At 41.9% G+C, this 24,692-nt stretch overlaps 1 protein-coding gene across 4 annotated transcripts in view; it reads right to left on the bottom strand.

Moving 5' to 3' along the window:
• CACNB3 (calcium voltage-gated channel auxiliary subunit beta 3) overlaps positions 1–24,692 on the bottom strand; it is a 256,437-nt gene that overhangs the window by 33,381 nt on the left and 198,364 nt on the right. For 3 of the 4 annotated variants that reach the window (XM_089679364.1, XM_089679360.1, XM_089679356.1), the window contains exons 3-7: positions 23,988–24,110; positions 19,608–19,723; positions 19,198–19,262; positions 9,341–9,360; positions 1,365–1,445 (exon numbers count right to left, since the gene is read on the bottom strand). In XM_089679364.1, coding sequence (XP_089535490.1) covers positions 1,365–1,445; positions 9,341–9,360; positions 19,198–19,262; positions 19,608–19,723; positions 23,988–24,110 — 405 coding nt within the window. Of the gene's footprint in view, positions 1–1,364; positions 1,446–9,340; positions 9,361–19,197; positions 19,263–19,607; positions 19,724–23,987; positions 24,111–24,692 lie in introns of those variants that run through there. The other variant, XM_089679371.1, reaches the window with a different exon arrangement.

The following is a 24,692-nucleotide window of genomic DNA, read 5'->3' as shown; positions in this document are numbered from 1 at the left end:
ACCCCTTTGATGGTATATTTAAAAGAACAAAAGTGAGCAAATAATAGAAGTCCAGGCAACATCTATTTTTTTCTTACATAATCTGTATTATTAAAGGTTTGTACAGAAGAGTGTGAAGTAGTGTTTGGTGCATATTATTGAAACATAACTAAAACCGGAGCACTCAGAATCTGGTGCAGCTGTGTATGGCAGCCAATCAGCTTCTAACTTACACTAATTACATTAAGTTTTGACAATAAATCCTGGAATTTGATTAGTTTCTATGTAGAGCTGAACCAGGTTTTTTATGTTCCAGTTTTAGTAAATCTCCCCCATAGTAAGCATTCTTGAACACCTGGTGTGTAAAAAGTGTTTTCAGTAAATAGCTCATTACAAACAAGTTCTAAATAAAGGGGCTATTTAAAAAAAAATCACTGTGCTAAATGCCTCAAACAACTGAACAATTGCACTGAAATATTACTGTAATATGTTTATTTCCTTTGACTGTCAACCCACTAAGTGGCTATGCCGTATTTTCTTGATTGAGGTATTTCAGGAAAATACTGCATTGTGGCCACTAGATGGAGCTGATGTTACTGGCAGAAACACCAGGTATTTCACACACAGGAATCAATACAAAGAGAACAGGATCTCAGCCTGCTCTCCTCCAATGAACGGATTTGTCCTGACACACACCCCTGCACAGCCATTCATTGGAAAGAGCAGTGTGCTGCTGTTTCTCCTCTCCCATCTCTTATGCTGCTGAGAACAGAGGGAATGCATTCATTTATAAAAAAAGGAAAAAATAAAGTGTTTATAATTTATTTTATATATCTATACCCAAATGTTTTGCCTGTCATCTCTATTTTAAACTGAATTGGTCTTTACAAGATGAGGGTTTGCATATACTTTAACCACTTGCCCTCCAGAGGATTTATCCCCCCCCCCCCCCTTCCTGACTGGGCCATTTTTTGCAATAAATAAAAAAATTGTTCCCTCGTAAATAGAGCTTTCTTTGATCACCTGTGCACTTTTTATTTTTTGTGCTATAAACAAAAAAAGACCAACAATTTTGAAAAAAAAAAAACCCTAATATTTTTGACTGTTGTGCAGAGAAATACACAGCAGAATGTCTTTGCTGGCAGGAGAGAGACCTGTGTTGTTTACACACAGGGCTCTCCCCTATCAGTTCTACACAGCGATTGCCAAGAATCTACAGCCTGGACCCGGCCGATTACATGCCAGGCAACCAATCCCTAGATTGCCTAGAAGCCATGCCCCCTACCTGGAAATGCAAATCACGTATATATAGTTAGTTCTACTATAGGGCGGGGGCAAGCGGTTAATAATGGTAAAATTGTACAAATATAAACTTTATATTTTACCTCATATCCTTTGAGAGATGGACCGACAAGAACTACTGGCCGCATAGATGGAACAACATCATAGGGTGCGATGTGCTCTGTCTGAAAGGTAACAGAATCTTTTAGCTGAAGAAAAATAGCTACAATATATTGTACATCAACAGAATTATGCTACGTGATTCATGGAACGCCTGCCAGAATCTTGCTATTGCAATTAGTGTTTTGTGGTAACAGCCAATACTTATTATTGGTCTGAAAGTGGTCACTGTTTGAAGATTGCAGTGTGTGCCTTGGAAAATGTGCAGAGCAATAGCTTAATCTACCTTATTTTACAATACATAGTAAAGGCTGGACAATAGAACCTGTCAATTAATTAAGAACACAAGTGCCAGCATGTGTGTAGCAGTAACACATACAGTAGCAGCAATATACAGCCCAATATTCTCAAGAGATTTTACTTATTTGAGCATTATTCATGAAAATAGGACAAAGTAAGATTTAACAAGAGAGTGATAATATTCACATGATAGATTCAAAAATGTTTGCATTGACTTCTATGTTGTAAAATCTCTGCACCTGATTCAGGAAAGCATAGTCTCTGGAGTCGGCTTTTTGTAATTCTTAATTTAACAAGTTTTAAAATATAATAAGGTACATGAAATTTGGAGTCATTTGAAACAGAACAACACTTTCTGGGTATATAAAACAGAGAAACACCAAACACAAGGCATAAAAAGTACAATGAAGCTCGAGGCAAGGGGTCAGCTACAAAAAGTTTACAAGACAAGAATACATGTGGAACCTTTGATGAAAAGGTTTTGTAGTTGCACTGAGTCAAAGAATAACAGTGGGATGCTGTAGGCTTTGGACAATTTCCCAAGTATGTCAGGGTAGGCTTGGGACAAAGCAGCTAGGAGGGGAAAAGAAAACGGAGGGGGATAGCAGGAGTTGTAGTAGGAGTGGATGAATGGAGAGAGAGGGAGGAGGGAGAAGACAGTAAGAATAGGGATTCCCTGGTGACCTCCTATGGAAGTCCAAGGGGAGGTTATTGGGTGGCAGGGGCGAACTGACCATTTGGAAACTCGGGCGCTGTCCGAGGACCCGGGGTCAGTAGGGGGCCCCATGAGATGCCCCTGGTACCTTTTTCATAGGCTTTTTTGAGTTTGGGCAAGGACACAGGGGCCCCATGATCCCCTATTGCCCGGGGGCCTCATGAGTTGTCAGTCTGCCCCTGTTGGGTGGCATAGGGAATGGTCATTGGGTGGCACAGCGAATGGTGATGCCTAAGGGCAACAAGAAGGTTGGTGGGAGCAGAGAAGGGGGTGTGGATAGGAAGGGAGGAAGCAAGTAAAGAGTTGGACAAGGGCTGTGGGGTGAGGGAGGAGGGAAAGAATACAGGTGGTGGGTTGAGTAAAAGAGGCGGCATGAAGAAGGAAGGATGCAGACAGTGTGGTAAGGTGAAGAAAGCTGGAGGGGTGGGGTGGGAGGATGGAGTGGGAAAAGTAAGGTGATTGTGTGTAAGGGGCTAAATAGGGGTTGGCTTACTATAGCCTTCAGATATCTACCCCTTATTTTTACAGGGGCAGCAGTAGTCTGGGTGCTAGGTGGGGAGATGTTAAGCTACAATGGGGGTGCATGAGATGCGCCATCATAATGTATATGAATGTGTGAATCTGTGTTTCTGTGACGAGCTAAGTGGCTATCTTGGAATGGTGATGGGGAGTGTGGGTAAGATATGAGGATATAATGAGTGTGTTTTCACCAAGGGATAACTAAAGGGCCCTATACAACATGGTTTAACCCAACAACACAGTAACAGAATGACCTAGAACAATTATTAACAAACAGGATTCAGTGTTTGTGGCTCAGAGAGGTGATATAGGTAAGTAAATCTGAACATATAATCTCAGGAAGTGAGACCAGGGGATAATGAAAACTGGCTGGGAACTGGTCTTTACTGAGGTGCAGAACACATTAGGTTATAAGATATCAATCTGAAACCCTGAATCTGTATTTGGAGAGTTGTCCATTTTAAATTATAGGGAAGGAACAGCAAGGCTCAACACTATTAGTTTTGGATACAGGATTCCATAATGGCCAATGTTTTGGGACTGAGCAAACAGTCCAGTGTGTGAGAGGTGAGAAGCAAAAACATAGGTGCAGAGAGGTTTGGTGCATTAGGCTTGTCTGGCAGTGCCTATGGTTATGGGCAAGTTATTCTAGTGCCAATCCCATACGTTGGGCCCCTAAAGCAGTGCTTCACATGAACTATCAGAAAAAGCAGTGTGGAGAACATTATATACGTAGAAGACAGCTCACTATCAAGTAGATACTGTTCTATCATGTTTTCCACTACGGCCTGAAGTCTCAGCTCATCTGTACGGAATGTGCTGGTGCACAGCTTGTCTCAGAAGTGTCTTTATGCCACCATAGCATAGACAAAGCCCATGTCTGGAGATGTTTAAGATTAATAGACACTAAAGAGTATCAGTTGATTTCCATCATACTGTAAGGACCCAAAACAAGGATCTTTGCCAGTCAGGTACATGTGCATGCTTGTTTGCATGAGCATGCTAATTCAACTGGGCAATTTACGGGGGCATGTAGTGCGAACATATAATGGTATATATGCAAGGACATGCACACCTAATTCTAATCTTGGTGCCAAGTGGCATAATAAAGGAACAGAACTGAACTAAGAAGTTGCTGAATAGTCCAACATGTTTCCCTGTGACCAGAATCTGCACTTGTCCTTGTGATCTGCGTAACCATTGCTAACTCAACCTGCCTCTAGACTTGTCTCTGCTCTGACCTTCTGTTGTGACCTGGGTTGATCCTGACCTTGTCCTCATTTTTCTACTCGTTGCTGAACCGAATAGCTCTTGGCCTTGGCTTGACATCTGACCAAGATTCTGCTGATTGCCTGCTGTGATCTAGTCTTGCCTCCTGACTTTGATTCTGCTGATGTCTCGGTGTGACCTTGGCTTGTCCTTAGACCATGTTTTGCCTTCTATACTGCCTGCTATCTGTCTTCCTGTTTGCTAACCCTGGGTTGTTTAGGACCCTGTCATGGGTTGAGGTGTTCCTGCCAGGTTGAGTTCCAGTTTGCTCCTCAGTAGCACTCTCACTCACCTTTGTAATCTGCTCCGAAGTCTGCAAGACTCCTCCCTGTCATCTACCAGATGTGAGAACCTTTGGACTGAACTCTTGGCACTTGTGCTGCTCTGTGTCCTTTCATTCCCTATCACTATTCCAGGGCTGTGTGGACCAGAGATTTAAGAGAAGCCCTCTTGTCACTTTGACCTCTAACCAGATACATGAAACAGACTGGTGGGCAGTGGCATAAAAAGGATTAGCTGGGTACAAATGTTGTCCACAACCGTATGAATTGCTACCTCATTGATAACAACCTTCTTGATCCCCTACAGTCTGGCTTCCACCCACAACATTTCACTGAAACTGCCATTAAAACTCACCAATGACCTACTAACTGCTTTAACCAATGGCCAGTACCCCATAATCATACTCTTAGACCTTTCTGCTGCCTTTCACACAGTTGACCACCCACTCCTCCTCAACAAATTCCACTTCCTTGTCCTCCAAGACTCTGCTCTTTCCTTGTTCTCCTCCTACCTATATCAGCGCACTTTTAGTGTCACATACAATACCATCTACACCGCTCCTCTTCCTATAGGGTTCCCCCAAGGATCCGTCCTTGGGCCCCTCATCTTCTCTCTCTATATCTCTTCCCTGGGCCAGTTGATAACCTCCCATGGCTTCCAATACCACCTCTCTGCTGATGACACCCAGATTTATCTCTCCACTCCTCAACTCACCCCCTCAATTTCCTTACATATCGCAAATTTACTGAGTGACATATCAGTATGGATGTCACACCACTTCCTCAAACCCTATCTTTCTAAAACTGAGCTTAAAATTTTTCCTCCACTCGGATCCCCTCCCCATGACTTTACCAATGAGATCAACAGAACAACCACTGGCCCCTCCACACATGCCAGAGTGCTAGGTGTAATCCTAGATTCTGACCTCTCCTTCAGTCCCCACATCCAATCACTGACTAAATCTTGCCACCTTAAGAATTCACACCTTCCTGACTAACCACACCATAACACAGCTTATTCACTTCTTGGTTATTTTCCTCCTTGACTACTGCAACTCCCTCCTCACTGGCCTACACAAGCTACCCCCCTTCAGTCTATTATGAATGCTGCTGCTAGACTAATACACCTTACTAACCGATCTGTGACTGCTGCCCCTCTTCCAATCTCTTCACTGGCTTCCACTAGCCCGGGTGTCGGCAACCCGCGGCTCCAGAGCCGCATGCGGCTCTTTTTCATCTTTGCTGCGGCTCCGGAGCACACTGCCCACCAGGTGGTCGGCAAGCCGCAGATCGCGAGCCACATGTGGCTCTTCTGTGTGCCGGGCGCCCGCTCCCCTCCCTCCTCAAAAATCCGGCCCGCGGAGCGTGGAACATTGGCTGTCAGGATGTAGGTGGGGCAGCCAGGATGTAGGCGGGGCAGAGTGACGAACTCCTCTCTCAGTCTGCCCTGAAGACCAGAACGGCGCGGGAACACAGCGAGAGGAACGCGCGGAGCAAAGGTAAGTGAATTGAGACAATATGGGGGATGAATTACTATGTGGGGGATGAATTACTGTGTGGGGGATGAATTACTATGTGGGGGATGAATTACTATGTGGGGGATGAATTACTATGGGGGATGAATTACTATGGGGAATGAATTACTATGTGGGGGATGAATTACTATGGGGGAAGAATTACTATATGGGGGATGAATTACTATGGGGGAAGAATTACTATATGGGGGATGAATTACTATGGGGGAAGAATTACTATATGGGGGATGAATTACTATATGGGGGATGAATTACTATGGGGGATGAATTACTATGGGGGATGAATTACTATGTGGGGGATGAATTACTATGGGGGATGAATTACTATATGGAGGATGAATTACTATATGGGGGATGAATTACTATATGGGGGATGAATTACTATGTGGGGGATGAATTACTATATGGGGGATGAATTACTATGGGGGAAGAATTACTATATGGGGGATGAATTACTATATGGGGGATGAATTACTATGGGGGATGAATTACTATGTGGGGGATGAATTACTATGGGGGATGAATTACTATATGGGGGATGAATTACTATATGGGGGATGAATTACTATGGGGGATGAATTACTATATGGGGGATGAATTACTATGGGGGATGAATTACTATATGGGGGATGTATTTTCAGTTTTAAAAATGTGGCTGTCAAAATAAATTTCAATCGTGGTTTTGGCGAGATTTGGCTCAGTTGAAAAAAAAGGTTGCCCACCACTGACCTAAGGCTATGATTGTGATTATGAAGATACACTGTGGCCCTGATTAACCCTTTGCTTACTGGGCCCTTAAACCCCCTTCATGACCAGAGTGCTTTTTGCAATATATGCAGTGTCGGATTTGTTATAAATGTTGCAATGGTTTTGCGGCTCCCAGTCTTTTTTTTCTCTTCGGAAACGGGTCCAAGTGGCTCTTTATGTCTTAAAGGTTGCAGACCCCTGCACTAGCCCAATGTATAAAATGCTAACCACAACATACAATGCCATCCACAACTTCGCCTCCCCCCCCCCCAATCCTCTCTGCTCCTCCCAAGACCTTCTGCTCCCTTGTTACCACCCCCCACACTTGCCTCCAGGACTTCTCTAGAGCCTCTCCCATCCTTTGGAATGCCCTGCCCCCGTATGTCCGGTTAGCTCCTACCCTGTCTGCCTTTAGGCAATCCTTGAAAACTCATTTATTCAACTCCACCTCCACCTAAGAACTGTACTCGAGTCATCTCCATCATTCCCTGAAGCTATTACCTTTTGTACCACCTCACCCTCCCTTTAGGTTGTAAGCTCCATGAGCAGGGCCCTCTTATTCCTTCTGTATTGAACTGTATTTTAATTGTACTGTCCACCTTTGTATTGTAAAGCGCTACATAAACTGTTGGCACTATATAAATCCTGTATAATAATCTATTAAAAAGAAGCAAATCTTCATCTGTAATGAGCAAATGTGCTTGAGCCATTTGATATATAAATATACAAAGCTTACACAGAAATTTGATTTTTAACATTAATATAATTTGAGGAGATCATTTACATTCAGCTGATCTTTCACATGTATATCTAAAAACATTTAAAAAAGATAAGCGTTCCCCTAAGAGAATCAACACATCTAAAATTGTTTGATTTCCTGCCCATCTGCCCTGTTCCATAAAACATCTGGCAATGCAACTCCAGGCAGATAATACAATCAGGCTCATTGAAGGCAAAGTGCAAAATGCAAAATAAAGAAGCCCACAGGATTCAATCCGCAACCACAGATCAGACTACACTGAACTAAAATCTATTTGGCTGCTATAGATTGCTGTAGATTGCCTTGGTCCCCCAAGGCTCTGTCCTTGGACCCCTTCTCTTCTCCATCTACACCTCCTCCCTGGGCAAACTCATACACTCCCACGGCTTCAACTATCACCTCTACGCTGACGACACTCAAATTTACCTCTCCACCCCTCTCCTCACCCCCACTATCTCCGCCCGCATCACTCACCTCCTAAACGACATCTCAGACTGGATGTCGCTACATTTCCTCAAGCTTAACCTCTCCAAAACCGAGCTCCTCGTCTTTCCCCCTGCCCATACCCCCCCCCATCCTATCCATCATCACCAACAACACCACTATCATTCCCGCCCCGCAAGCCAAAGTCCTTGGCGTCATTCTTGACTCGAACCTCTCCTTCCAACCTCATGTCAAATCACTTGCAAACACCTGCAGGCTCCACCTCCGTAACATTGCCAAGATACGTACCTTTCTTACCCCAGACACCACTAAACTACTCGTACACTCCCTGATTATCTCACGCCTTGACTACTGCAACTCCCTCCTCACCGGCCTACCCCAGTGCAAGCTCTCCCCGCTTCAGACCATCCTGAACTCAGCGGCTAGACTCATCCACCTCACCAACCGCTCCACCTCTGCCACCCCCCTCTGCCTCTCCCTCCACTGGCTCCCGATTGCCCAACGCATCAAATTTAAACTTCTAACCCTGACCTACAAAGCCGTTCACAACACTGCCCCTGACTACCTCACCAACCTGATCCCCAAGTACCGCCCTACCCGTACCCTTCGCTCCTCACAGGACCTCCTTCTATCCTGCTCCCTGGTCTCCTCCTCCCATGCACGACTGCAAGACTTCTCCAGGTCCTCCCCCATCCTCTGGAACTCACTGCCCCAATCCATCAGACTGTCGCCTTCCCTCCTCACATTCAGGTGCTCCCTCAAAACCCATCTCTTCAGGGAAGCCTACCCCACCCTCACCTAACGGCCATTCTCCCTCATTCCTCCCACCACTTCATTCCCCTCAGCCACTTCCTACTGTACCACTACCCCCTCCCTCCTAGATTTTAAGCTCGAAAGAGTAGGGCCCTCTTACCCCTCGTAAGTTGTTTGTTATTGTTGTACTGTGCCATGTATTGTCCCCCCTATATTGTACAGCGCTGAGCAAACCTTTTGGCGCTATATAAACTCGATGTAATAATAATAAAAATAATAATACTTTGTCGAACAGATGCAAAATAGTAACAAAGAAAGATGTTACTTATTTTACAAGGTTTCCCCAATAAAAAAAGTATGCATGGCCCCACGGCAATAATGTCAGTCAACAATAATTATTTCTCAGTGCAGCTTTGAAGTTGATTGAATGCTAGAGGTCAATACGGACAATTCTTATAGGTGAGCCTACATTGATTCTGAATAAAAGCAGACTAGCCAGTCCTGGGATGATGTTGTCTGTCCATATTTTACTATTAATGTAAGAGTGGATAACTGGGGATCTCACCCCACTACATCTGTAATGATCATTTTATGAACATCTGTTTTTTTTTATATTCTCTCTTCAGAATGAGCTTACCTGTTTTTGCTTCTGTTTGGCTTGTTTAGGAAAAGAAAGCATTGTACAAAAAATACATTAGTGACAACAGTTGAAAGAAAAACTAAAAGCAAATTTAATTATATTTTCAATCTGAGCCCTTTGTATGCACGTTTAACAACTAGACATATCAATCAGATCATTTGTCAGTCACTCGTAAACACAAACTAAGTAACTGTCCTAAATATTGCCTACAGATGATCTGATCTGATCTGATCTATATATATATGTTGGGACTAGTGGTTATTTGAAAGCTGAAAAGCTGCAGGCTGCAAAAGTTGCAACTTGGACAGGATGTCTCATGAGGATGCTTTATGAGGACAGGTAGAGAGCAGTTACCAATATCAGTCAATAATCATCTTTAATTGTTCTGATTGCTCTAAACTACTGAAAAAGGACCATCTATATAGTTTATGTTTTTTTCTCAATGGATACAAGGAGGGTTATTTACTAAAGCTGGCTCACTCAGAATATTGTGCACTTCTAAATGGAAACCAATCAGCTTCCAGGTTTTATTGCTAAAGCTTAATTGAACAAATGTAGGCTGGAAGCTGATTGACTACCATGCATGAGATTCTGAGTGAACCAGCTTAACCCTAGGTTCACCCCTATGCAGGTTGCGTTTCTGCATTGCATTTTGCGTTGTTTTACATTTGCGTTTTTGATGTGTTTTTTTAAACCATTTTTATTGTTCTTGTTGCTAGGCAGATTTTAACCGCAAACCACATTAAATACGCAGCAAAAACGCAATACATGCTTTTCTGCAGTGTTCCCATTGAAGTCTATAGAACCAAAAATGCAACGTTTTGCGTTCCAAAAAGTCCTTGACCCTTTCCACAAAATGCACTGGGTGAAAACACAGAGTTGTGAACCTGTCCCATAGGAAATCCTGTTAAATGGACTGTAGTGCTTTTCTGCAAAATGCTGCAGAATACGCTTAGGTTTGAACCTAGGGTTAGTAAATCTCCCCCAAGGTGTTATCTGATTGGACAAGGTGGAGATTGTGATATTATAATTTCACCCCTCCACCTTGTCCAATAAGAAAACACTTTGCATTAATGGAGAAAATTGCAAGGCAATTGCTAAGGACTCTTTCACACTGGATGCGACTTGGCATGCGATTTGCATCCCCTGCAACTTGCAAATCGCATGTCAAGTCATACCCTATTGTCTGCTATTAGAGCGGTTATACCGGTCGGAGCTGCACCGATTTCAGAAAAGCACATGTTCTACTTTTGTTGCGATTTGCATAGACATCTGTGTCAGACTGTGCATCTGCGCAAATCGCAAGGAAATTGGCATCTCACCCGATTTTGAAATCGTGCGACTTCACTGTAAGTAGCATGATTTCAAAATCGGATTTGATGTGAACGGAGCCTTAATGGTGCCAGAGCAAAGCAAGTGACAACCCCCCCCCCCCAATCACTTTGCAGCAGGGCAGCTGCTCGGCACGAAACCCAGAAGATAGTGAGGATCATTGTAGCAGAAGTGGCTACCACAATTATTTTCCACTTCTACAAGCATAAGCTGGGTATGGAATAAGTATACTGACTTTGGCCCAATGTAACTATGCAAAAAAAAACCCATGGGATTCAGCTTTACTACGTTCTGCTTGGATCCCGAAAACTGAAGGCTTTGTAGAGCTTTGGGTGCGATAAAGTCTCCATTACTAGATCCACATCTGACCTGTGCAAAAGGTCTTTATACAGTATATGTAAGATGACTGATGCTCAGGGCTTTCTCTCTTGCTCTCTCTGCTGTGGTAACCTGCTGTGGTAAATGCTGAGTGCTGATAAAACACTAAAAAAGTGCTACATAGTACTCCTCTGGAGGAGGAGGACTGAGTGTGATTGATGTTTCGGCCTACTGTTTTTCTAATGTGAAGCTTTTTGTAGTCAGACTATCTTGTGATTCTTAATTTTTTTTTAAAGAATTTATAAAAAGTGCTGCCTGTTTGAGGAGTTTTCTTTCTGCTCTATGAGGATGCAAAACCCCGCCCTCTGTCTGGCCAGTGCTGATTGGCCCTGTGTTGATCACATGCACTCTCCCAAGAAAAACAAAAACCTCTCTAGCAATACACACTAAACTGAGCATGTGCAGAATGGCTATGGGTTCAGTCTGTCTTATCAGGAGATAAGAAGTGGACATTGGAACAAGAAGAGGGGCAGTGAAGACAGGTTCAAATGGCCTTTTTACACAATGCAGAGGATTAACCCCTTAACTTCCACAGTGAGTATAACAAGCATGCTTTACTGCATATACAGACTGATTTTATTGTTGTGGGTTTAATAACACTTTAAGTCTGTCTCCCTCTTACAATATATATATTTATATAAATACAATAACTATATAAAGCTCTTTTAGCATTTTGTATCCTCCCTTATACACTTTTAAACTGTATGCTCTTCAGCCTTCTGTATCTCTCCCTTATACTTTAACAGATTAACAAATCTTCCACCTCCTGTATTCCTCCCACTAGTAGATTGTAAACTCTTCCATTTTCTGTACCTCTCCCTTATACTGTAACAGATTGTAAGCTTTTCTACCTCCTGTATCTTCCCTTTTACACTAACAGAGTGTATACTTTTCTATCATGCCAACTCAATTGCCTCCCTTCCACTCTTTATTTATTTATTAAAGGTATCCAATCTTTATCCATTGAAAGACCTTAAACTTCATCAGAACCAATAGTTCACAAATTTCTACAAGATAAAAGGTGTGTGACTGTAGGCTTATAGTAGTTTTATAGCATTGGTAATGTTTAATGTCAAGAATCATGACATTGCATAATATCACAACCAATGCTATAAAAGATCTAAAAGACAATATAATTGGTAATTGTAAATCTAATCCACTTGCCAAATTACCAATTCTGCTCTCCTTGAGTGAGGGCTAGCTGATGCTACTTGTGTCCTGCCTGCTAGGAGCGGCACTAAAGAGTCAACCAACTCCTGGCCCCACACCCCCCACCAGGGTCATTTCTGTCGTACTATCCATCTAGTCAGCAAAATACAAATACTTTATTCCGGGTGAGAGATGTAAAGAAGAACCATAGAGGCTGAGCTCTCCTGGATTAGGATGGGGCAGTAGGCACATGTCAATGTGTGTTGCATCTACTGTGTAGCAGTTCCCAGACCCCACCCAATCCTCCTGTATACTGTGGTTGCTGCCTTGCCTGTCATCACTGGCCTGGGTCCCCAGGCTCCACCAATAACTCTGAGGCCACAGCAATGAGCTAGATTGTAAGCTCCAAGGAGCAGGGCCCTCGAACCCCTCGTGTATTGTATTGTATTGTTACTGTACTGTCTCGTGTACTGTCTCCCATTATAATGTACAGCGCTGAGCAAAACGTTGGCGCTATATAAATACTATATAATAAAAATAATGAGCAGACCCCTCCTCTATGGTGGGGTCTAGTAACTGACACCAATGAGAATAGGTGTGGTATTTATACATATGAAAAGTCAGCACAAAACTTTCCAGCAGGAGCAAATTAGATCATGCTTTGCTGGTTTTTTTTTGCCTTCCTCTGGATCTACTGTGGGTATAGGATTATAACTTTTTTTTTCTATGGTTGAACTGGATGGACTTTTGTCTTTTTTCGGCCAGACTAACTAATGTAACTATGCACGATCCATTGCTGAAACTGTGTATGCGCAGTACACAACCCAGAAAAATTGATTACTTTACATATGGCTTACTCCTGTCTACTGACTTTATGAACAAGAGACTGTTATTCACAATCTGTTTTTTTTTTAAAAAAGAGTACCAGCTGGGAACCCTGGTGAAAGGGCTAGCCTTGCATTTTTCAAATGCTTCAACAACAGGTATCATAACTAGATTTCTGATACATTATTGTATTAGTCATGTTATCATGTTATTAGAGTTTAAGTGATACTCTGCTACTTCTGAACTGAAAAAGTTAAAAAGACTGCTATATGTAAGCTGAAATATAATTTTTGGAGGATGTGGTCCTTTAATAAAATTGAAATTTTACTGGCCACACAGAAGCAGAAAGCTTATACTGCTGTATGTTGGAGAATTTTATCCTTACAATGTTGCTTTGACTCATCAAGCTCAGATATGACAGCAGGGTGACAGAGAATAGGAGGATTATACTCACAAAACCAACAAATGTCTGGCACACTTTCAAGATGCTAATTAATTTGGATATTTCATAGCGATCATTTCCATACAAAACTGGCATAATCCAGATGATTTCACAAGGCGTTTAGTCTGGAACTGCAGTGAGCTTCATTGCATGTGATGGCTAGTGTCTGCTCTACTCTAAGCCTGCCACAAGACATTAGACAGCAGTTGAACCACCTACCAGGGTTATCTTTTTCTGCCTTAAAGGCTAAGTTCACCTTTTAAAAAAATAAGAAATGCACATATTTTTGCAGGTAAAAAAATGTGCATTTTTTTTCTGGAGTCTGCAGGGCATTAGACCCGCAATCAGCTGATCACAGGTACAATTTCAGGCTCCTGTAGGATCTCAGTGTAGATAATTTCCCATACCTCCTGTATGGGTATTCAGCTAATGGAGAGCAGGACGATCAATGAACTACCAGAGTGCTGATCAGTGCCCTCGCAGTGCATTGAGAACTACAAACCATCTGCATTGCAGTAGTTGTACTCCATTCATTCACTGTGAATGAATGATGCTGCTGTGTGGGTGGAGCCCCACTCGGCTGCACTCTTTATAAATAGTGACAGCAGGCGTGGGGAGAGGATCCCCCCGCTACTAAGTAGCTGACGCTACATATAATTCATACAGTGCCCTCAGGGAACGCATCTGTTAGTGCAATAGTTTGTATAGGCCAGCTTGGCCCAAACTATTTAAAGGGACATTTAAGGTGGTGATCAGCTTTACGTTGGTGATATATGGTTTGGATTTCAGCCAAATCCTGCTGATCCAGTTTAGCGTAGATGGAGGAATCGACTGATTCAAAATGAAATTAATTGAAATCTGCATACTAATGTACATTTCAGACCTGGTGCCACACTTTTTCTGGAGGAACAGCAGATCAGAGATCAATTCTAAAGCTGGCCAAACTCTGGTAAATTTACATACAAAACATTTGTATGAAAGATCTGGTCAGTATAGTTGATAACAGAGACTTGATGAATGTTGTTTGAAAGTAGTTCAAAATTTCATTTGCTTTTAGCATTCAATAGCATAAATGTAATTTCCTGAACCAAAACCTCATACACTGTTAGAAATTTAGGAGATCTTAAAGCGGTAGTAAAGTCCCCTTTGTGATTTTTACCTACAGGTAATCTTATAATAAAGCTTACCTGTAGGTAAAATTCAGTACTCTCTGAATACTCAGTAGCTCTGATGAAGAAGGGACTTCGAAACGCGTCAGCTGTACTCTGAGTGTCTACCCCTATGATGGGACTCACGCAGGCTTCATAATTCTCAAGTTCCTTTGAGGGCTTACATGCGTGATTTACTTCACTGTTTGTGAGTATCATTCTGTATTCAATACAATTTTGGTTTACTGAGGTAATGCGCAAGGTTGGTGCGCTTTTTGTTTTGTTTCGCTTTGCAGTAATCATCATGGTTCGGCCAGTCAGATGGCAGGAGCTCGCAAATGGTCTGGAAGGAAGGAAGATCAGAGGAAGATGAAAGCCCTGTCAACGGTGACAGCGCACTGCTGGAGGGCTTTGTTCTAAGGTAAGTATTCATAATGTGCTAGTAACATTGTCTTGCTAGGGATTTTTTTTAAATCTAAGTTTACTATAACTTTAACCTGCACTCATATCTAATTTACATCTTTAGACTTGAACATTGCAATGAGTACCTGCAAAACCCACACAGATATTCCACAGCCTGATTAAAAATAAAAATACGCAAAAAGTCCTGGCTGGCCAGTACCCCTTCACAACCACACAAATATAGCTGTGCAGTCACACCAAATTTTCAGGATCTGGATGTGGACTCATTAAAATGTTACATCCCTATTGGTAGAGGAAGCATTTGCCATGCTAACCACATGTCTACTGCCATGGTCTAGAATTGAATTGTGAAAGTCTTAAGAAGTAAGCAAAACTATTTTTTTTGCTTTCGATAGAGTATGGGGCGTTTATACCCCAGTCAGTTTTTTTGCCATCTGTGTCCCATTGGGGAGATTTCTCTTCACTTCCTGTCCCACAGCCACAACAGAAAATGAGAAGAAATCCCAAAGGAGTCTAAAGATGTTGCCAAGGCCACCAGAGCTAGTGTTCCCATTGGAACATTTCATCTCTATTATTGTTCTAGTGTCAACCCAGAATTTGCGATTTTCTTACATTCTTTTACTTTCTTTTTTGGTAAATCTCCCTAACGGGGGCACAGACAGCAATCAAAACAGACAGGTGTTCTAATTCCTCTCCACTCTATCCAAAACTAAAAAAACGGTTTACTATTAGTTATATTTTAATCCTTTTATTGTCAGACTAATTTTTCATACACATACTAAAATGAATATTATTGACTTGAAAATTTGCTAACGGCCTACATCTAGCCTCAACCTGAGGCACCTGTGAATCTGCTAAAAGCTTTGATAACCAGGATTATAAACAGTGTCCCAGCTGGACCACAGAATTCCCTTATTTTATGGAGATAAGTAGAGAGAGAGGCGTTCTGCAGTGAAGCAGGAGAGAAGAAGATGGGGCTGGCAAAATTTTACATTTCAAGGCAGCAGAGGCCAAATTGTCAATCTAAAACAGGAAATTAGGATCTTACTGCACTTCTAGAAGGTCAACAGGGATTTTTTTTGTACTTGCAGTGTTTTTATTGGGATAATACATGGGGAAATGTGCATGTATTACAAAGATGTATGGAATATACCCAAAGAACTCCAGGCAAAATTTTTATTTTCCCATACAGTGGGGCTGTGCCCTCACTGCATGGGTCAACTTCTTGTGTTTGTTTAGGGGTGAGGAGAGCGGAGATATACTTACCTAATCCACTGATCCTCTAAATACAAGACCGGTCGCTGCTGCTCCTGCTGCCCCCCGTACACTAGTGGTCTTGTGAATGGACTGTTCCTGAAGTAATCACACCCATAGACTTGCTCTGGACATAAGGATGGCAGAAACAGTCCTTCGCTGGATTTGAGGGAACACTGTTCTGGAGGATTGAAGGATTGGGTAAGTATAGCTTTTCCTTGTGCCCCTGAGCAAAGAAAGCAGTTAACCCATGCAGTGAAGGCAGAGCCCCACTGCATGGAAAAATAAAAATGTTGCCCGGTGATCTGCTTTAAGTTGAAATTCAGTTTGACTGAGCATATAAATCTTTTATATGTTGTAGTTGGTACAGGGGCGGACTGACCATTTGGAAACTCGGGCACTGCCCGAGGGCCCGGGGTCAGTAGGGGGCCCCGTGAGATGCCCCTGGTACCTTTTTCATAGGCTTTTTTGAGTTTGGGCAAGGACACAGGGGCCCCATGATCCCCTATTGCCCGGGGGCCCCATGAGTTGTCAGTGCGCCCCTGAGTTGGTATAGGAGTAAACAGAATAATACCACTTCAACATGACCTGTTAGCTGGTAAATCGTTCAATATGTGAAATAAAGTGCCCCTATTTTATTACAATTTTAGGCATGTATAGGCATTTATGTTTTTGAGCAAGGAGTAAATTACAGAGGGTTCATAAAAAGTTAACCCTCCAAAAAATTTTGATACACTCTTCTCGTTTTCCTTTATAGGGTAGTGTAGCTTTTGTGAACAGATAACTTCAGCTATTATTGTGGTGTTTACCTTAATGTAATTTTTTGTGATTTTCAGTATCCTGGACTTCCATATCTTTTTTTTTTTTTATGAATCATAGCAGTTTGTAGATTTGCCATTACAGTAATCAACAACTTGTCATTTGCCTTTGGCAGCCCATACATTCATCTTTTCTTTTTTTTTTTGTTCAACTAGCGGGTTGAGTGAAAAAAAATGATCCAATTCCCCCATCCACACATTCAATGTGGATGAGGGAATCCTCTCCACTGTTCTATTGTGTTCTGGCAGTGAGGAACCTTCCCTGCCATCAGAATACAATGATTGGTGCTGCTGGATATAGCCGGCAGCACAGATCGATTGGGGAAAACCATAGAGGTTGGTTGTACAGAAGCTGATCGAAAGACTGGCTTCTGTACAACCAGGGTGCCCGTACATGGATCGAAATTCAGATGGTCAATTTCAATCCATGTATTGCTCGATTTACTCTGCCTTTCTTCTTCACATCTGCTTCAGAAACACATATCAGCCAAATAAATTATTTGACTCAGGTTTGCAATGTGAAAAAAATGAGCAACAAAGCACAACTGTTGTGCAGAAAGCAGGGCCTCTGTACTATATGTGAGGAACAAATCTAGCTGCATACATATAGAATTATAGCTATACATAGACAAAAGTTTTCTATATAAATATTCACACGTATTAATAACATTATTTACATCAGGTTGATGTGTTTTATAGGTATCTACATTATCATTGAGAATTTATAACGTCACAGGTTATGGAAAAGTATACATCCCCTTCAAGAGAAGACATGCCACCAGAGTCAAGAAAAGTAATGTAAAATCTTAAAGAGTTATTCCTTAAACATCATGTTCAAATGAGAACCATTGAAATTATGGTTTTCTTTTTGTGATAACAAGTGTCCAGGTTTTCACAGTTATTGCTGGTTTTGCTGATTATCATTTGGCTAAATGTAAAATGATATTACACATCTGATATTCTATATAAGTTGGTGCTGTCCATCCATTTTCCGTACGTAGTACATACGTAAAGTGATACAGTCACTTTGCACATCAGAGACAATGTGTTTCTAAAGCTCCTCCCCCCACTCCAGTTTTTAGCAGTGACCCAGCACTTTTCCTATCTCCACTGCAGCTAGATGGTAAATCTGGTGCTTCCAAGTATGGATCATGTGACCTCCCTGAAGGAGTCTGGCAGGCAACCCTTAGGTTCAAGCCCATGATGGAGGGGTGATGTCTCCGCTCCTCCAAGCATCTGACACATGTGACACATTCAATTGCAGTGTATGCTGAAGCAGAGGAAGGAGCAGCATGGACACTGGTATAGTAAGTAGGGTGGGGGACCCTTTAGAAAAACACTGTCAATGATAGTGTATCTTTAAAATACAAATGTGCTTTTAATATAGTTATCCTTTAACCGACCCACACCCAGTACAATCCAAAGTCTTATACTAGCCTATCCCCACACTTGCCTGATCTTCACTGTTTGGTCTACTGGGAGATGCATAGCAGTACAGTAAAATCTCCATTCATTCCTATAGAGAGGCTGTTCAATGTTGGAACACATAATAGATGTCCACTCCATAGGCATGATTAGAGATTGTAAAGGAGCCTGCACAGCTAGTAGACTTTGCAACAGCTGTACAGATCTCAAGGGCCTATGCAGTTAAGATCTGGTGGGAGCAAAATCAGGTAACTGTCAAGCCTGGTACATACAGTACATACTGAAAGTTGGACCGGCTTCTGTCAAATAGACTTGCTAAAAAACTAGCAATGGATCAGTACTTGTAGCCAATAGTTGCAGGCACTGATCATTGTATTCTGGAAGGGAAGAGTTCCCCTGTCAAAATACAAGAGCACAGTGGGAGAGATTGCCGGCATCACACATCGCTGTGGTGAAGCAGGGATCTGTCATTTATTTTCTTTCCAACTGCTGTTTGAACAGAAAAAAAAATGTACGGTTATACATATCATTAGACTTTGGAAGGCTACTCTGGAGGGTTAGTTAAAAGATAAAGCTACTAAAAGTACAGTCCTATCGCAAGTTAATTTGCATACAAACATTTATTGTGCAGAAAAAAAGTGTATAAAGGCTGACAATTACCTATAGATGGGGGAGGCGAACGCCGATTTCCAATGTCTCCCAAACCAGAGGTGTTACCAGACCTCCTGAATATAAAAAAAAGCCATTACTTGGGAATATATGAACCACCTAACAGCATCATAGCTAAGCTCTTCTAGGCCCTAGGGTGACACTGCATTTCATTATTAATAGCATGTACCGTGCACACAAGAGCCTTACAAAATAGTCTCGTAATTATGGTCTTGAAAACCTCTTCTAACTAACATGCACACAAGCAAGTTGATGTATCTGTTGGCACAACTGGGGTAAAAAGACAAGCATTCAGGATCAGAGATAGACCTCCCAAGGGATTTGGTTCTGTTAGTAGTAATTTCCTATACTGTCTCCTAATCAAACCACAAGGCTGTCCCTGTATAGATGCTTTATCTCACCTTGCTTTCTGCTCTTGTTTCAGTCGAATGGCCTCAAGCCTCTGAGGGCTCGGAATAAAGGCGATGTCTCCCCCTTCTTTCACTAGCCTCCCGATCCACCAGTCATTGTTGTATTTCTGTCAAACCAGGTAACAATTTATGTATGGAAGTAATGCAGTAAGTAATACTGGTAAATATGAAACATTTAAATGTTGGCTAGAGAGAAAAAAAATATTTTTTTTAACATATTCCCCTTTATGAATAACACCCTTAAAGGGGAATTGTGAGTAACATATAGCCCTTTTCTACATTTAAGCTTTGGGGTTTTTTTTTCGTTTTTTTTTTACTTTCAGCTTTAACAAAAGTAATGAGTACAGTCAAGGGAATAACTGACTTAAATCATAATGCCCTCCTTCACTGGCAGTTCTGAACTGGCAATTTGTAAGTACACCCACTGGCACTCTCAGCAGGATTCTCCTACTGTTGGAACATGTTATTTACCCTAACCCTTTAAGGGAGCAAGCACTGCCCAAATAAACATTATGGAATTGCAAAGCTGTATGCATTATTTTCAAATAAAATTGCTTTCCTGTATATACTGTATTCACGATATTCAATATCATGCTATATTGTAGCCTAAATAGTGTGTGTTTGTGCTTTCAGCTTGATGATATACATGCACAATGAATATGCAAATATGCTCTGCATGCTGGTTGCATTTACTGTTAGTTATTAATATACTTTTAGGAGAATACAATTTTTTTTTCTACAATTCAATTCTTTATTTTAACTTTTCAAGAGTACATACAGGTGGTACATCCTCAATAGGCAAGTACAAACCAAGCTAGACAACATCTCCAAAGCCACTGTTAGTCAAGAAATGATAACATACTTCCAACTTTTCCATAGGCAACTTAGAGAGTCAGGGCTAATAATTATTTATATTTAAGAATATTTTATATACCTGATATATATATATATATATATATATATATATATATATATATTTCTATTCTTTTTTTCATAAGTGGTTTAAAAAAATATAGAACAAAAACTAAAAAGCATAAAAACATGAATGCATTCTTAGTAGACATTATATTTATATCTGATACAACAACAAGCTCTTCGAACCAAGTTCACAAGTAGGCTATCCAAACACTGCTTTGTGTTGACTGCATGGTTAAAACACGGGTTAATTTCCGAAAACTGAAGAGTAAAAAATCTGGTGCAGCTATGCAACTTCAACTTGTTTAACCACTTCAAGTATGGACACTTTTACCGCCTTCAAGTGCAGGCCAATTTTCAACTTTCAGCACTATCACACTTTGAGTGACAATTACTCAGTCATGCAACACTGTACCTGCGACGGTACGCGGCGTCAGACCCCAGCCCTTCTCACAAACTTGTGACCGAAGGACCAGCCGATCCCAGACCGCTCTGACACTTGTGTAAAAATGCCACTCTCAGCTGCACCCTGCACAAATATTTTCCAGCTCGCGGGACCACAATCTATATGCCAGCTGCCTGAGAGCGATTAATTACGCAATTAACCCTTCACACTGCCACCACCACCTTTTTACAGAGACGGAGGAAACTCACAACTCTTAGCAGTAACACTATGATATTAATATAAGCGTCTGTAATACACACTGCCACCACAAACAGATGTATTTCAGAGGATTATCACATACAGTAGCACACTTCAGAGACAGGGATTCTTTTAGTTTCCACTAGAAGCTTTAGAGACAGTTTCAACACTTTTCAGAAAATAGGATTTATTACTAAAAAAGGTCAAATTGGTGCAATTCAAATATTTACAGAAAAAGATGTAACAAATATATATATATATATATATATATATATAAATAGAGAGAGAGCAATAAAACAACAGAGAAATAAAAGAAAGAAGTTTCAGAAGGTAGGATACTTGCAAAAAGTCTTTGGTTTAAGCAGAGTCCAAAGGTCCGAACACAAAGGTTGCCTTTCTCCCAAATATGTTCCTGATGTTAAAAGGGAGGTATCTCTTTTCTCTCCAGGCATGTCAGACTTTTTTCTAGTATACCAGCAGGGGGTGTCTCCCAAGGGCTAATCACCTCATTTGGGGAGGGGTGTTAGGCAGGCACCCAAGCTATGACCAAATCCCTCCCAAGTTTATACCATGGTCAATAACCTTCAATAGGTACAGGTAGCATCCTAGCCACTGGCAGATTAATATGCAGAATCATATTCTGAATGTCCAGACACCAAATATGGCATATCCTGCCATTCCGGATAAAAATATATTGCTTTCTACTCTCTTGTAGACGCTACCTAGGGGTGTAAGGTGTCAGGTGACTCGTATTAAAAAGACCTATCTGAATATATGCTTTATATCAATGTGCTCAGTTCCTGTGGAAGTTTATGAATTTGTATGAGAAATGACTCATGTGGAATGAACATTTTATGGCCACTCTGAGGTAATGCTTACATGTCAAGTGACCGACTGAGGTATAGTTTTATGACCGGGCAGATGAAAGTGTTTGTCAGACCTCAGGGGCAGACTGACCATTTGGAAACTCGTGCACTGCCCGAGGGCCCGGGGTCAATTGGGGGCCCCATGAGATGCCCCTGGTACCTTTTTCATAGGCTTTTTTGAGTTTGGGCAAGGACACAGGGGCCCCATGATCCCCTATTGCCCGGGGGCCCCATGAGTTGTCAGTCTGCCCCTGTCAGACCCTCTGGCACCAGGCTTAATTGGGGTTACAACCATGAAGCTTATCCAGCTGTGCCTTATGCACTTGGGACCCCAGTACACACACACAGGCCACATTCCATTCAAAAGGGAGGGGACACTGGACAGAGTGAGAATGACATCTGCAGAGCAGGACACAAGATGGGAGACCTTAACAAAATGGTTGTCAGGTCCATGTGTCCATGCGCACAACTGCCACAGTACCCATATGAATTTTTTTAATCAGATTTTTTGAGGCAGATTGAGCTTTCTTTTGGTGGTATTTGATCACAACTGGGTTTTTTGTTTTTTTGCTATATAAAAGAAAAATACCGAAAATTTTGAAAAAACTTATTTTTTGCTTAGTTTTTGTTATAAAATTTGATAGTTTTTCTTCATAAATTTAGACCAAAATGCATTCTGCTACATTTTTTGGTAAGAATAACCCAAAACAGTTTATAATATTTAGTTTGTTTGAAAGCTATATTGTCTACAAACTATGGGATATATATTTGAAAATTTATCAGCTGAGATCCTGAAATGTTGGATGCTGGTATGGCATATGGCAGTGATCAGGATGCTGGTATGCGGTATGGTGGTGATCAGGACATTAGCATGAGGTATGGCGGTGATCAGGATGCTGGTATGGCAGTAGCCAGGATTCTGTTATGGGGTATGGCTGTGATCAGGATGCTGGTATAGGATATGGCAGTGATCAAAACGCTGGTGTGGGGTATGACAGTGATCAGAACGCTGGTATGGGGTATGATGGTAATCAGGGTGATGGTATGGCGGTGATCAGGACACTGGTATGGGGTACAGAGGTGATCATGATGCTGGTATGGGGTATGGCGGTGATCAGGATGCTGGTATGGCATATGGGGTGATCAGGATGCTGGTATGGGGCATGACGGTGATCAGAATGCTGGTATGGGGTATGGCGGTGATCAGGGCACTGGTATGGTGTATGGCGGAGATCAGGGCACTGGTATGGTGTGTGGTCATGATCAGGGTGCTGGTATGGCATTTGGCAGTGATCAGGGTGTTGGTTTGGGGTATGGCGGTGAACAGGACACTGGTATGGCGGTGATCAGGACATTGGTATGGTGTATGGGGGTGTTTTGTTCGCACTGGGACAGGTGACAGGGCCTCCCTGCATTATTTATTATTGTTATTATAGGGCAGTGATCAGGGACACTGGGGTGGCTGGCACAGCAGTCTGTGAGTGTACATGCAGCCTGACAGGCTGCTGTGTACTCACACACTGCAGGATCGCTTCTCTCCGCTCTCACACTGAGAGCGGAGAGAAACAATCTTTACTTTTACAGTTTACAGTGTTTACTATGTGAATACTGTGATTGGTCACAGCAGGCACATGGTAAAACACCATGTGATCGCCCGAAGACAGTGGTAATGTGATCCGCTGTGTCCAGGCGACACACTGATCACTAGGCTCCTGGGTGAGCGCTTGGTGAGCCACGCAAGAGCCATCGATGCGGGCTGACATACAGGAATGTTAATCTGCATCGGCGCTGCTACCATCTGCCGTCTATGTGCAATGGGCGGACGGGAAGTGGTTAAATAAGCTTTGACAAAAAAAAATGGAAGCCGATTGGTTTCTATACAGAGTTGCACCAGATTTTGCACTTTGCAGTTTTAGTAAATCAACCCCAGTGTGTACACGTTCTCACCTCTTTGATATGTAGAAAATCTTTGGCTTCAAAGTTGATAGCAGTTCCTTGGACTGGGCATTCTTCATCCAATGCACCACAGTAACTGACATTGGTTCTAACAGCAAATGCAACTGGCTTGAGCTGAAGGAAAAGACAAGTAGCCTTATGTATCAACGTGCTAGTAGTGAGAACTGTTCCTGCATCACAGACACCAATTAGTTTGACAATTTCAGATTTCAAGATGACTGGGAAAGTAATGGTAGGGGGGCGAGAGAGAGAGATTTTTTTAATGTGCTGGAAAACCTACAGTATGTGTGTGATAATAAGCACTTCCAATGCTCGCATTGGTTCATAATCATTTATCGCCTAATTAACACATTCTGCTTGTTGGTAACATACAGGCTGGATTGTTCTGAACCAAGTCAGATTTTAAGACACTCAACAAGAGCCCCCTCTTTTGGAATATACAGTGAAGGAAATAAGTATTTGATCCCCTGATGATTTTGAATGTTTGCTCACTCACAAAGAAATGATCAGTCTAAAAATCGAATGGTATGTGTATTGTAACACTGAGAGACAGAATAGCAACAAAAAATTCTAAAGAAATGCATGTCTAACAAATGATACGCTGATTTGCATGTTCATGAGGGAAATAAGTATTTGATCCCCTATCATTCAGCAGGATTTCTGGCTACCAGGTGTCTTTCATACAGGTAACAAGCT

The sequence above is a fragment of the Staurois parvus genome, unplaced genomic scaffold (genome assembly GCF_062004578.1).
Source record: "Staurois parvus isolate SC_StPar_1 unplaced genomic scaffold, SC_StPar_1.0 ptg000017l, whole genome shotgun sequence".
NCBI classification, from domain to species: domain Eukaryota; kingdom Metazoa; phylum Chordata; class Amphibia; order Anura; family Ranidae; genus Staurois; species Staurois parvus.
This window is presented reverse-complemented; position numbering and strand designations above follow the sequence as displayed.